This window comes from Zeus faber, assembly GCF_960531495.2.
Source record: "Zeus faber genome assembly, chromosome: 4".
Lineage (NCBI taxonomy): Eukaryota > Metazoa > Chordata > Actinopteri > Zeiformes > Zeidae > Zeus > Zeus faber.
Window position 1 is genome coordinate 25061256 of NC_137191.1, and position 16009 is coordinate 25077264.

A 16009-nucleotide genomic window follows, 5' to 3' on the forward strand; every position below is an offset into this window, starting at 1 on the left:
AGAAATCCGCATAATTGTTGTTAATGTTTTTCTAAAATGTATAAAATAATCAACTTTTCCTATAATGATACATAAATAATTGTATTACATGTACTCTATGCTTAAACACCACACGATCCCTCTAAAACAAAGCCGACAATAATCACCCTGCAACAACGGCGCTGTCTGAAGTGCGCCGCCTTTGGAGATTACTCTGCATTGCAAAACAAGCATTGTTTTTAATCTCCCTTTGACAGTAGACTATGTAATAATAATAATAATAATAATCATAATAAAGACTCATCTGGACTCAACCAATGAGGACGTGTTCAGAACTCGTATCTCGTGAATATTCATATGTTATAAATCAAATGTCATATCTTGCCCAGAAAATAAATCTGCTACCTGGTGCTCGTCTGGACTTTCTCTTCTCCTTTTTCCCTGCGACTAAACAAAGTTATTTATTCTGGAACATTGGACTCATTAAAACACTGTTGTTGCCAAGTTATTCTCTTGCCATGATTTTATAAAATAATGTCGGGACTACCACTAAAACCACACAGTGACGCCTGAATAAATAATATTTGTTATTATTTGGTATTGATATTACTGTATTTTATCCAAAGTACAACTGATATTCAGATTTTGAAAAAAACAAAACAAAACAAAAAACCTGCTCTGTTCTCAACTCCACTCTGCCTGCGCTCTCTCTCCAACAGTCCAAATAAAACAGGGGTCTGTTGGGTTGGGGACCCATCTTTGAGTCGATATACAGTGTATTACAACTATTGTTCCAATGAAATCTCAATGCCCATTTAGGCAAACAAAATAAAAAAGGGCAACATGGATATCAAGAGGCAAAGGGGCAGGTGCACCCACCCTCCACTACCCCCTCTGCACTTGCCTTCATGCTGCTTTTTCGTGAACTAAACCAATCCAAGTGTCCAACCCAAGTCCAATGTGTTTGTCAAGTTGCTGTTTTCCCGAATCATAAAACTCTTTGGAATGCTTTTCTGCTCTGAATTAAACCACTGATGCTCTGTTTGTTTGTTTCTTTACTGCCGGTATTGTCTTCGCTGATGCTCGTCGCTCTGACATCGTGTTCTCTGTACCATGTGATAAGCTCACCACATTTATAGGCATGTGAACTGCGAAGAGCTTTTGACATCAATTTTGGTTCCAGCATCAGTCAGTAGGCTGAGCAAACACTACCACTAATGTTATTTTGTTTACTGTGTATAATTTTGTTTTGTATACAATTACCATTCAGATCAACTAGTCAAAAGGAAAAAGATGCACATGGCTTATATTAAACATATTTTCAAAGCGTGCACGAACAGAACCAATTCTGAATTATACTCGAGAGGCTTCCTGAATAGATATGTATGTATGTATGATAGAATAGAAGTGTTGATTTTGAGCCTTGCTTATTCCCCAACATCAGGTATTATTCAGACATGTGAACAAGTCCCTCTTATTCAAGTCACAAGTACACAGATCAGCCACAACATTAAAACCAGTGACAGGTATGTGAATAACATTGCTCATTTTGTTCAAATGCCAAGGAGTGGGATATATTAGGCAGCAACTGAACAGTCAGTTCTTGAAGTTGATGTGTTGGAAGCAGGAAAAATGGGCAAGCGTAAGGATCTGAGCGACTTTGACAAGGGCCAGTTGTGATGGCTAGACAACTGGGTCAGAGCATCTCCAAAACGCAGGTCTTGTGGGGTGTTCTCGGTATGCAGTGGTAAGTACCTACCAAAAGTGGTGCAAGGAAGTACCGATGACTGGTGCGCTCACTGATGCACATGGGGAGTCTAGTCCATCTCGTCCAATCCCACAGAAGAGCTACTGTAGCACAAATTGCTGAAAAAGTTAATGCTGCTATGATAGAAAGGTGTCAGAACAGACAGTGCATCGCAGCTTGCTGGGTATGGGGCTGTGTAGCCGCAGACTGGTCAGAGTGCCCATGCAGACCCCTGTCTACCGCTGAAAGCACCTACAATGTGAAGGTCAGAACTGGACCATGGAGCAATGGAAGGAGATGGCGCATGTTTTCTTTTACATCATGAGCAAGGCCTCAGTTACGGTAGAAGCGGATGTGGCTGCAACGTGGTTTTTCACTGGCTCCACCGGACGTGTGGTGAAGCGTCACAGATGCGTTGATGTTGTCGTAGCGAGTGGAGGAATATTTGAAAACAACAACGATTCAAAAAATTTTTTCAAAATTTTTAACACAATTTCTTGTGTATGTCTGACTTTTCTTCAGACACTTTCCCTCCTTCCTATCACACCCAGCGCTCTCCTCACTTCCCTCTCTCCTCTCCTTCCATGCTATCCTTGACACCCCTTCCCCCCCAATCAGATAAACTTATGCACATTATATCAACCCACAAATGAACTCAAACCCCCGTTTCCCCTCCCCCACAGTCATACACACAGACACAGCGTGTTTGTTCTTTGTATTTAAAACGGTTCTTGATCAATATGCAAATCCAACAGCAACTGCAGTCTCTGGTACAATGTAGACTCACATACAACACATTTAAACTGATTGCGCTCTTGACAGAAACATTTCTCTGTGTTTTAATCTCATGTTTCTGTGGAAAAGGCCTGTGTAGCCGCACACATTTGAAAATGAAATAGACCTCTCGCACAAAAATAGGGAAATGCCGCGTGGACCACGCACGGCTTACGTGGCCGGTGGAGCCGCAGCAGTGGATTAACATGGATTTAATGGGAAGCAAGTGCGCAAGTCAAGTTGCAAGTCATCAAAACAGTGACTCGAGTCAATTCCAGTCTAAATCACAATGACTTGTATTTAACTCAAAAATGTAATATATATGTTACATTTTGTTTGAGTGCTGAGAGAAATTTCAGCATGCTCTTTTAATATGTTATCAAGATTATTTTCTGCTCCACCAAAGACAGTAATATTACAGAGGAGACAAAGTTATAACAGTTTTTCATAAGAAAAACTGAAACACTAAAGATGGGCGCACCAACAGTAATCCTCTGCCAATTTCAACACCTTGTTCATGATATTAACACCTGTGTTAATATCATAAAGCATATCTACAAACCATGTTTTCAGGTTCACGCTTGTGTTGAATGAGCTGAGATCAGGCCACCTTGCCAATTTTATGGTCTCCAACTGATACAGAAACATTGTCATACCAAGATTATCAAACAAATACATTACATTACCCAAAATACTCTTTATGAATGCATTTGCTCTGTCTGGCTTTGGGTCTCAAAACAGCGAGGCTTGAGAAGGCGGTGGGTCAGTGCAGTAGATCACAGAGGGAGGTCTGAGCATTGGGGGAGCGTTGGGTTTATTAAGGAACAGAAGAGAGCAGGAGAATGAGGACCACCGACATTGCCACTGGCAGGGTGTCAGTCTCACCACAAGATAAAGATCCTTGGGATCATTGTGACAGTCACTCCTGCTGGGGATACTCATCAGCTGTCACAAACAGATATTACATCCCGCTCTTCTCTATTATGCCGACCCCCCCCCCGCCCACACACACACACACACACACACACAGACAGACACTCAACACACAGACACACACGCACACACACACACACACACACACACACACACACACACACACACACACACACACACACACACACACACACACACACACACACGGTGCGCCAGGCAAAAAAGAAGAAATATCCACCTACTGAGAAACATGTTTCCCATGACAGGTTCATGTTGATCTTACCTATAGCAAAATACAACCACGCGAAGCACAAATTATGGACAGTATTCACGAACACACAAAAAAGCCTCATACACACACGCGCGACAAATCTGGCCACAATGAGCAGTTAAATTGGGCTTGTGTATACAAGAGATAAAGCTCCATATTGACAGGAAAAATATTTCTTTCCCGTGTTACATGCACCTCTCCCTGCATTCTCTCCTTATCTTAATCCGAACAAACCGAGCCCCTGTGATGAATGTAAATGACTGCCCTCCCCTGCTCCACACAATTAGAGCAAACTCAACCTCTCTGCCTGTTTGGGATTAAATACCCACAAGCCCTTCCTCAGCCTGATGCAAAACCATGAAAACCATCACATTAAGAGACTTTTTTTTTCTGCATATCGTTTTATCTTGGTATCTTTTTAATCTCAGTTCTATTTCTGTATTCCCTATACGTGCATAACCGCAACACGACACGACTTAAATTCACAAACTTAGGAATCTACACTTCGCCTTATATTAAGAGTTTCCCCTTATTGGGAGCCTGGCTCAAGTTCTGGAGTGTGCCACGCACCTAATGGCACTGAACAGGAAAAAAAAAAAATCCTTATTATGGGAATAGATGAACAATATCGCCTCAAGAAAAGATGGAGATCTTGCAGCTGTGACCAATTCAATGTTCGCACATGGAGACAAACCTCTGCTGCCAGTGGCATTAATGTTTGTTGTAGTGCTCGGCAAACCTGCCCAATATTTCTCACTGCCAGAGAATCAAAGTGTATATACCCTTTAATACGTTGTTTATGACCTACATTGTAGCGCTAGTGTACAGTCATCATCAAAACAGTAGACATCAAGCACCAGTATATGTGCATAACAAGAACACCATTCCAAAAGTTCAATCTGATATTGTTGTACCAAAGTACGAGATGATCAGTGAGCATTTATTAAACTACACTAAACACCTTACCGGCAAACGCTATGATTTTTATGCACTCAATACCCTGCCATTTTACAACACCATAACCGTAAATCTAATCTATAAACACTTATTGAGACACTTCCTCATTCCAGTGCACTTGCATTGCTTCGCGTAGAAAACAACACGAACAGCAGCACAGTTGCATACCACACAATTAGTCAAATTAATTTTCTCACTACAATGGAGTACGACATTATCACACCCAGCCCATAATGTTACTGTTAATTCTCAATTAAATAACTGTAGAGGTTTTTTTTTTTTTTAGATCATGGGATTAGATTTGGATACTTTCCAGTCAAAACGCCCCCCAACCCCTCCCCCCCCAAAAGCCCCCCAAAAAAACTGGCTGTCGTCGGGGGCAAAACGAAAAACCTAATCTCGTTTCATTTGAATCATCTGCCATCGCTCGCTCATGTAATAAGATGAATCGGTAATTAGATCCCATAAGCCGACACATGGAAAGGCCAGAGAGTTATTGCTTGAAGGGGGAAGGCGAACAAGCCTTCCAAAATCCTTTTGACAACCTGTTGCAACAGGAGTGCAATGCACAGAGGTCCTCTGTGATCTCGGAGATTACAAACCCTGTCCACGCAGCGCACAGCTACTGATAAAACGAGCCCATTATACGGAGGGAAAGAAGCATAGATAGAGAGAGAGAGAGAGAGAGAGAGAGAGAGAGAGAGAGAGAGAGAGTGAGTGGGGCAAAAACAGACAGAGAGATAGAGACAGAGCGAAAGATAGCGAGATAGAGAGAGGGAGAGAGACAGGTAGAGAGGGAAAGAGAGAGTGGTGAAAGCGACATGAAAAGGTCCGGGGTGCAGGGGTCGATTTACAGCCCATGTGAAGGGCTCCATTAAAATATATAAATTTATCAGGGTAAAAAAAAAGAAAGACAAGGAACAAATGAAGGCCGACTTGAAGAGCTTGGGCTTTGTAACGAACCGTATTCAGGAGCAGTTCATTGGCCTGACGGAGAAGTGCAACAAAGCATGGAATGAGGGACAGAGAGTCTCGTGGAAATTGGGAGAAAAATTTGAACAGGAGGCGATGAGGAAAAGATTGGCCTTGTGTCACTCATGACCTCAACCTTGACTCCTAATGAGGGAGTGGGGTGTTTGTGATGAGAGAGAGAGAGAGAGAGAGAGAGAGAGAGAGAGAGAGAGAGAGAGAGAGAGAGAGAGAGAGAGAGAGAGAGAGAGAGAGAGAGATGGGGAGGTAAATGTCACAGATGCAATCTCAGGGAGAAGAGGCGGTAAGGAGGGTGTGTGTGTGCGTGTGTGTGTGTTTGTGTGTGTGTGTGTGTGTGTGTGTGGAGGGGGGGGGGGGGGGCGGGGTGGGTATGTGGGGGGGGCAGTTCGCCTGCTTCAAGGCCTGGTGTCAGAAGACGGAACTGGCGAGGACTGGCGTGCTTTGAAAGGGTCGCGGAGAGAGATTTGAACTCATTGTAAAAAAGAAATGACTTCTGTGAACCGAGCAGTTTGCAGCATCTGAGATTTTTAAAACAAAACAGAAACAATCATGCAGCGTGAAGCCAATGCAAGAGTGAGACCATGGAGATATTTACTGAGAAAATATGTCCACATGCCTGCGTATTTACCCTGAAGGTTGACATAGGCTCAACAGAGTCTGGTTGCAGTGGGCTGACGGCGGAGAGGCTCCGAGGGTTTGTCTTTTCATGACATCGCACATTAGTCTGAGCGCTTTTGATTTTGGCTTTGGGAGAGAATTGTTCATGTTTACAATCCTGGACTGAGCTGTCTAAGATCATAATAATGGCATATCTGAATTCTGTCGCAGGCCGTTTTTTTCATTTCCTTGTTTTACTGTAGGCTCAGTGTGCGGGACTTTTTTGTTTTTTTCTAGGTCAGAACTATTCGCTATTACGAGGGCTGCGGAACACAAAGGTGTCGATCAGACATCGGTAGTCGGTATGGTATGGTATCTCGCGACTTCAAAGACTGCCAGAGAGAGAGAGAGAGAGAGAGAGAGAGAGAGAGAGAGAGAGAGAGAGAGAGAGAGAGAGAGACAGAGCGACAGAGAGAGAGAGAGAATGAAAGGATTGTAAAGGTAGAATATGTACTGTACATGCGGCCCAGTTTGCGTATTCCTTTTGATTGCAAAATGACGTCTTGGTGAGCCAGTTCATCGCAGCGAATACGGGATAAGAGTGGGGGCTGTACAAATACAATTTAGGAGAGGAAAACAAGAGAGGGAGGGAGAGGAATAGAGCAGGCCTTTGGCACAACAATTTGATAAACAACAGCAGATGAGCACGCAACTATCATTATGCTACAGCAAATATTTCAGTACAATAACACAATTTGCACCCTCCGTCTATCCTACAAGAGGCCCTGCTTTGACTACCACTGACTGCCATGTGTGATATTTTAAGAAGGATATAGTCACTAATTGCAACAGACGATCAGCGATTTCTCAGCCTTCATCAGGCATGATTATCCCTGCCAACGGGGGGAACAAGGACATAATGGCATGTTCCTGCTCGCCATGTTTTCTCTTTGATTTCGCGGGGGGAAAAATTGCAACACAGAACGTGGGGAGCACACAATGCTTGGAGAACCACAATCGGGGAATCAAAGCCAGCCCACTTAGATGGATTGATTTGGTTTTTTTTAGAACTGACCAATTTCAGTGTGTTTTTCACCCCAAGAGGTGTTTGTGGGGAGCAAGTGCAAAGTGCAAAGCCACTTGAACGGTCAACAAAGTAAGAGTGTGTGTGGAAAAAAATAAAAATCCACAGCAGGCAGAACAGACTATTATGAGGAATGGTATCAGTACAACGGGGCCGCCTCTAGGTACCTTGTTTGCAGTGAAAACACTGTTGGCTATGCCCCCAGTAGAAGGACAGGGCCCATTATCATTGAACACCAGCATCCTCACGCACGCCCACACAGATGCACATGCACAAGCACATGCACTCACACACACACACACACACACGCACGCACGCACGCACGCACGCACGCACACACACACACACACAGACACAGACACACACATACACTTTTATATATATATATATACAAACACAAACCGTAACCCAACAATAGATGTGGAGGATCATATTAGTCTCTGCAGCCCGAGTTGTGAGTGTGGGCATGGCCCACAGTGTATTTCTATTTTGTCAATATAAACACATGGCACAGGGTGAATTCATGTCTAAATGGGAGTGTGTGAATTGTGGCTGCATAATGGGCCTACCTGCAATTGTCACTGGTTCACTGATTATAATGGGCTATTGGGAAGGAAAATAATGCCAGGAGCACCAGTAGGAACGTCAGACACACAAACAACCAATCAGGGCCGTGTATTTGGCCACTGCATGGTGCATTGAGCCTGTGACAATTGTGGAATAATGTGGTTTGAAAATGAACAACGATGAAAAGAGGTCAATTCTTTATTTATTTAATTTCATGGGAGTAAAAAAGCCACAAACGTTAGTGACCAGATAGCGAGGGAAAACGACGCAAATATCTTACAATCAAAGACAGTCTTCAGGAAACGTGCACCCAAATGGATTTGACATAATGGTGGATTGATACGGAATGGATTCAGCAACCTGCCGGGAATTGAACTATTGACGCTGAAAATATACTCACTCGCTCATTCGCAGACTTAGGCATATGCATGGAGGGAACACACACACAAACCATTTTTGGCCTCACAACTCCATAGGATTCGTGTTCCATCTAACCCACACAGTCTCTCTCTCTCTCTCTCTCTCTCTCTCTCTCTCTCTCTCTCTCTCCTCTCTCTCTCTCGCTCTGCTGCATCATTCTTCTATTTTGCCTCTCTGCTCCCTGGTTATGTTGGCAGCAAAACGTAACACACTTATCAACTTATTTCTTATGTGTATGAGCCAAGCCTATGCTGGAGGACGTTTCTGTTTTTTTTCCTTCTCGAAGTTACTGCACTTTCTATCATTAACTCATTAATAATAGTAGACAATAGTCGTAATGTACTGTCTCTTTAAGAACCTTGCTGCTCAGTTCTATGTCTCGTGCACGTGCTTACCTTTGGAGTGAAATGGTCATTTTGTGATGTGATAGGATACTTTGCCATACAGTTTTATAAAAGAAAAGTGACAATGAAATAGAAGGATATAACCTACTGCATATATCAAAGATTATTATATATACACTATGTATATGTGATATATGCACAGTATATTTGTGTGCTGCATCATTGAAAAAGAGATCCCATCTCAATGTGGCTTCCCTGGTTAAATCCATGTTAAATAAATGAAAAAAAAAAAAAAAAGCTCTGCTGCTGCCAACCCCTCTCTCTGTCGCTCTCTCTCCTTCATGTTACCACATCGCAACCTTGTTATTCTTCCACCCGTCTTCTCCCGCTTTTCTCCCTCCGCTGGTGTGTTCTTCAACAGTTCTGCCTTCTCAAATCCCCCCACTCCACCGCTGTGACCGAGGCATTATCAGCCTCATCCCTCCACCCCCCTCCATCACCCCCCTTCATTTTTTCAGACTCAAAAGCAAACACGCCCCCCCCCCCCCTTACCCTTTGGTTTTTCTTTCGTGCACGCCTTCTCTATATTTTTCTCTTGTGCTCTCTCCGATAGTCTTTATATATATAGAGAGAAATGTATAAGCAAGGGGTTTCCATGCCAACCATATCTGCCGCATTCAGCCCTCGCTCTGTGAGTTTGCGTGTCTTTCTTCTGTGTGTGTGTGTGTGTGTGTGTGTGTGTGTGTGTGTGTGTGTGTGTGTGTGTGTGTGTGTGTGTCTGTGTGTGTGTGTGTGTGTGTGTGACAGCAAATAAGCTTACATAGGAAAAAAATAATGACATCGAAGAGAACGACCGGAGTGGATCTCGTGATATAATAGAAAAGAAACAAAAGAAAAGTGGCCATAATGATTCTTCCCTCAAACAGTTTAACAAGAAAAGCTGCTCTTAATGAATTTCTTGGTAGCTTTTTACCATGTCTGTTGCACTTGTGCCACAACTCACTGTCACTGGGCCGTTGATCTCTATGTCACTTTTTAAAATGCAGTAATTATATGTTGAGAAAACTCTTCTTCCTCCCTCACACCCACACAGCTTGTGTTATTTCTTAACCCCCTCCTCTCCCTCTCCCTCACGCACTCCTTGTTCGCTTGTGGTATCGATCAATCTATGTATCAATCTATCAATCTATCTATCTATCTATCTATCTATCTATCTATCTATCTATCTATCTATCTATCTATCTATCTATCTATCTATCTATCTATCTATCTATCTATCTATCTATCTATCTATCTATCTATCTATCTATCTATCTATCTATGTATCTATCTATCTAATAAGTAATAGTATAGTATAGTAATAACCAATCCTTTCACATCTTATAATATGGAACCAATCACAAAGCAATTCTACCTTATTAGAAATGAATTAGATTTTGTTTCTTTTGTGGATTACTTTGTAATGTCTTCTATTGTAATTTAGTTTGACCGAGTTTTGGTTCGGAGATAAAACAGTAATTCTCCAGGATTACAGGATGTTTTCATTATTTAATACCTCTGCATGGCAGGCTTTTTGCTTATTAACAGCTTCAAGTAAAATAAGATAATATTAAAAAGTAAAAAGTCAGGAAGAGTCAGAAATCTGCTCACTCTTTGATTAACACAATTTTGCCCGTTTAAGAAAAAAAACAAAAAAACAACAACATAAAACACATTGAAAAAACAACTACCGCAGTTCCCCGATATATAAAGCCTACTATTTTCTGCTGGGCTGGATCAAACAGATAGTACAAACCCAAGCCTCAATGTGATTTGTATTCCCACAGTTTTCAGTAATCTACTCAATCGCAGCTAAGCCTATTAGCATGGTATTATTCTAGCACATTGTTCCACTCTCTTGTCCTATTTCTAGATCGCAGAGTCCCTTGCCGCATCCGGCTTTTATTTCCCATTTCGCCCTAACCTGATCCGGCCGAGTCAGGTTTTTGGACATGTTTAGTAATCTAATACTCAACCTTCCCCACTGCGAGTCCATTTAGGGCCGAGTGGACTCACTGTCAGACGTACAATATGGTGTCGGGTGAAAGTAAATTAATGACCTGAATCAATTATCAGTGGGCCTGAATCACAATCACAGCACTTGGAGCATAAATTAAAATTCTTATTATTTCCCCCTGTATCATCCAAATGGAACCACAGAACTGCTATGAAGTCAATGTTCCCTCACAGTTTGTGAACACATTATGGGCAAAGTGTATGTTGGAATTTCATGAAATTAGACTGACTTTGACTAGGTGTGCTATATAAGTTTTCTTCAAATAGCATTAGATACAGGTATGTAATATATTTTTGTTAGAAGGAATTACAAAAGTAAAGATTGAAAAACAAAACATTGAAAGGAAACACCACTAATCTATTGTAATACACCCTCTTTGGCTCAGCAGAATAAGACCTAGAATACTGATGAGGTTTATTTCTCTTATTATCAAGATTTCTGATGCTGAATGAAACACAAATAAAACAACTGAAATAACTCCCAAACGGCCAAGATGTATAACTCAATAAAGTAAAGCAAACAAGCAACCAAAGTAAAAAAAAAAAAGAAAATCGAAAACTGCAAGCGGCGAATCCAGGGTTCAAGCCCAAGTGGACTGTTAAAAGTTGAAAAGCGCAACTACCTTTCCCAGTTTTCAACACTGGCAGCAGTGAGCCTACCTTAGCCGCCATGACCATGGAAGAGCCTCCCCTGATCCCCAGGATGGGGATGTGCGTCTGGGCAGAGATGAAATCCAGAATCTGGGCGATGGCCTCCTGGTCGGTGTCGTCACCGAACACTACACCCTGCAGCGAGTTCCGGGTCATCTGGCCACAGATCCTGTTGATTATGCTCTTCGGGTCTGTCTCGTTCATGGTGACCACCTCCACTTTAGGCGGGTAGGGGATGTGGAGGAAGTCCTCTTTCTCCAGCCCTGCCCCCAGGGTCACTTCACTGGAGTTCCCCACCAGCAGGACAGCAATGCTAAGCGTACTGATCAGCTTGGGGTTGATTGGCGGGATGGGAATTGAGCCAGGGGAATATGGAGGGGGGATGAGGACCCCCCTCTGGGCACCACCACCCCTCTGGCCGCCGCCCGGTCCACCCTGGGCCGGGCCGGGCCCCGAACCTCCTCCTTGGCCTCCACCCCTGCGAGAGTCGCAGACGGGCAAGAGGAGTAGGGACAAGACAAGCAGAGCAAAGACAGGGAAAGGGAAGGCAGGGTGGGCCGTGGGTGGCAGTGAGGGTGGTCTTGAGGAAGGAGGAAGGTGGATGAAGGGGAGACGGAGCGCCGGTGCTGCAGACGGGAGGGAGAGAGGCGGAGGCTGACAAGCATCGTGGAGGAGTGTAAATGCTGTCCCTTCAGAGTGAGAGAGAGAGAGAGAGAGAGAGAGAGAGAGAGAGAGAGAGAGAGAGAGAGAGAGAGAGAGAGAGAGAGAGAGAGAGAGAGAGAGAGAGAGAGAGAGAGAATTATGTAAACAACATTTAGATTGCATCAAAAAAATGTAAACATTGATATGATATGCTTTGGAAAAAAATCTCATCAACCCTTATCATGAAAACATTGTTGAATTCTATATAGCTTGTCCCCTATTTTTAGTGTTAGTCTCACCATAAGCGTGGTTACCGTTATTATCTTCACAACACTCAAGCTATGAACAGCTCAAGACAGTTCAGCGCAGACATAGACTGAACTGAGTGGCCTACATTACGGGGCGATCAAAACATGTGGAGAGGTGACTTTAAGATATCCTAAAGTGTCAAGTGACAAGGCCAGCTCCATTATATTGTGCTTTGACTTGCTCATATCAAAGACACCAAGGCAACGACATAGCTGTGTGTGTGTGTGCGTGTGTGCGTGTGTGCGTGTGTGCGTGTGTGCGTGTGTGCGTCGCGCACGTGTGTGTGTGTGTGTTTTGACAGATTGACAGGCTCGGGGCTTCATGGACTTGCTGCCAGGCTAAGTGACCATTAGACACTCACACAGAGCAACGGTGACTGATGTCCCCCTCTACTCTCTCTCTCTCTCTCTCTCTCTCTCTCCCTCTCCCTCACCTCACTCCCTCTACCATCTCTTACTTCATTCCCTTACCGTTAACCCTTCTCCAGCAAAGATCTATCTCCACGCCCTCCTCCCTTACTGATAATACTCCTCCAGTAGAAGAGAGCTCTCCCCATTAGTGATGCAAGATGAGTCGAGAATCACCCTGGAAAAATAGTCATTCAATTCATTCTTGACTCGGTAACTGCAACCAGGCACATTGGGTCACTCACTTGCTCATTCACTGGGTCTGTGTCTCGATTTGTGAAAGAACCATGAGCCGCGAGCAAGCAGCGTAGCTATATGCCCAACAAGCCGTTTAAGTCTCCATTCAGTGAGAGAGAGAGAGAGAGAGGGAGTGGATCTTCGCGTTGCGAACAGAAATATAATGAATATGTTATACATAAAAATATAATTAATATTGGATGTGACTGATTAACACCCTGCATTCCACCAAAATAAGCAATTGTGACAGAATTAAATGACTCGGAACCACTCATTCTGACTCTCATTCATCGTTCAGGAAGCCCCTCCCTTGCTCGCCGTGCCTTTCACCAACTGAATCAAACGAACAAACAGTCAAACTCAGTCGGAAAATCCGACGGATCTTTTTTACTGAGTGACTCGCTAAGAACCGAGTCTCAAAAAAGAGCAGAACATTTCATCACTACTCTCCACGGCTGCCTCCCCCTCTTCCCGTTATCCTTTCTCCAGTACAGAGCGCTCCCTCCCCCAGGTCCACTCACGGGGGCTTTGAAGTCGGCTGAAGGCCTATTATTTACTATTATTGCCATTATTTACTGCTCCTTTATTAACAGCCATGCAGAGAGCCATTGGAGCACAGGACAAATGATGGAACGGGGAAAAAGAGAGAGAGCGGGGAGAAATGGGAGGGAAGGAGGGAATGAAAGATGCGCGCATGGAGAGGAGGCTGGCCGGGAAAAAACATAATTAGTCATAGCCTGATGTGAAAAATGCCTGAGCGCACACACTCCTGTGTGTGTGTGTGTGGTGTGTGTGTGTGTGTGTGTGTGTGTGTGTGTGTGTGTGTGTGTGTGTGAGTTGCGGCTGCAAATGAGTGCATATCCTATATCTCATAAAGATGGTCGACTGTTAAAAGTGTGAGCGTCCGCGCTGCAAATGAAGCAGGAAAAGGACAAGAAGCCGAGCACAAGGACCCCCCGCCGCCATTCAGTGGCAGACACACCTTTTGTAATCTTTTATTTATTGACCAAACCCCCGATTTTGCACGGTTGGGTTCAATTAAAGTGACCCGAAACGATGACAAACAGGAGGAGGGAGCGAGAGGAAGAGAGAGAGAGAGAGAGAGAGAGAGAGAGAGAGAGAGAGAGATTGAGAAAAGTGGAGAACGCAACCGATAAAGGCATGAGAAAGACGGTATTTGAATTAGAGACTGGAAGGCTGAAAAACAGAATTCAGCCAAAGCGACGTGAAAAGAGAATCGGTTGAGGGAAAGTTCGACAAAAAGAGGAAGAATAAAAATGAAAGGAGAATCGCGGACTAAAGCGGTTTGTCGGTCCCAATTGCAGGTGAGCCACCGGGATCCTCAGGCAGACTGGAGAAGAAGAGGCAGAAGAAGAAGAAGAAGAAGAAAAAGAAGAAAAAGAAGCAGAAGGAGCAGAAGAGGAGGAAATGGAAGAGAGAGTGGGAAGAAGGTGGAGAGAAGAAAACAAGACAAGTGAAGAGGGCTGAACGAGAGAGAGAGAGAGAAAATAGAGATGTACACAAAATAGACGGAGGTGGAGGAAGAAAGAACAACAAGCCTGGAGGAAGGAAGGAGCGGGAAGGTGGGGGGGGGGGGTGAAGAAAGAGAGATGAAAAGACAACATGAATAGTACAAGATGATAAAAGAGAAGCAGAAGATGAAGAGGACACGGAGCAGAGCTATAAGAACGTATTCACAGCAGAAAATGGCTGAATGTGAAACTACGATAAGAAAAATGAGAATGAGACGCGCGGTGTGACGGAGGGGAAGGGGGCAGTGGAGGTGGCGAAGAAAGAAAGAGGGACGGAGCAAGAGAGAGGGGGAGAGAGAGAGAGAAAGAGAGCGAATGATGTTTCTGTGTAGCAGCAGCAGCGCACGGTTTCCATAGCAACAATTTAAATATGCCTCCACGCAGCAACCTGATGGACGGGGAGATGCACGCACGCACGCACGCACTATAATCTGTGCTGCATACACTCTACTAATAATACACAGTTTACTTTTATCTAAGCTAGTACACAGCACTTCACTTTACCTCCACTCAGAAAAAAATACTTGTTGCATAAAGGAAACCCACATTATTTCTCTCTGGTATGTACGTGTGCAAGTTACAAAACTTAACAAGGTGTGAACAGAGAGAATAAAACATTCCATCCCATCATGTGCCACGGAAGCAAAAGGCTTGGTGCAAATAAACAGGACCTTAACGCGGTGCAACCAGTTAGCTGCTTCAGCGAGATGGCGCCACGCCAGGCTAATCGACCCTGCAGAGCGTCTTCACTGGCATTAATAACTATCAATTAATAACATTTAAACACACGACGCACATCGTGACAGAATAACAACCTGTTGATGTGAACAAATTTAGTTGCCGTATGTTTCATCTGTTTCAGCTCCTTGCGGCGCTCACAGACATTACTGCGCTAGCGCGGAGAGTTTGGAAGGCGGCGCTATACCCAACACCCACACACGTGTAACTTGTAATGTAGTCATGTGCGACCTTCCCCCTGAGTGCACCGATGAAGGCGCAAAATGTATCTACGTAGCGCTGGCTGTGTTTCCTGGGTGCAACATTTTGAACGCAGCACGTATAGGTCAGGCGCCGTTTCGATTCACAAACTCAGACAAACACATCCGAGCCCCCCTGAAGTGTTTGTTAGCGGCACACGGCGCCCGACTATGAATGCACATGTGTGCAACTGCAGACACCCTCAAATACCACACACAAGCACACACACACACACACACACACACACACACACACACACACACACACACACACACACACACACACACACACACACATACACACACACACACACACACACACACAGATGGAAAAGCTTTGCTGCGGTTGAAAGGGCTCATGTCAATAAGCCTGAACCGGCTGTTGGACTTCCCCGTTAGCGTCATCAAACTTAACATTTACAAAGAATATTGATCGAGCAACTCTGTCAAACGGCACAAACACGGCAGCAAAAATACCGTAGGCACTTGAACCCTGCACACACTGTGCCTTTCTCCCACACTCACGCCTTTCCATC

At 44.1% G+C, this 16009-nt stretch overlaps 1 protein-coding gene across 1 annotated transcript in view; it reads right to left on the reverse strand.

The window, feature by feature from the left end:
• The window catches only part of grin2bb (glutamate receptor, ionotropic, N-methyl D-aspartate 2B-b), a gene marked incomplete at its 3' end in the record, with an annotated part of 65135 nt that extends 53077 nt beyond the window's left edge, over positions 1-12058 (reverse strand). Inside the window, 2 exon segments of the mRNA XM_079998385.1 lie at positions 11379-11902; positions 11905-12058. Coding sequence (XP_079854511.1) covers positions 11379-11902; positions 11905-12034 — 654 coding nt within the window. The 5' untranslated portion in view covers positions 12035-12058.
• Between the last annotated feature and the right edge of the window lie 3951 nt (positions 12059-16009).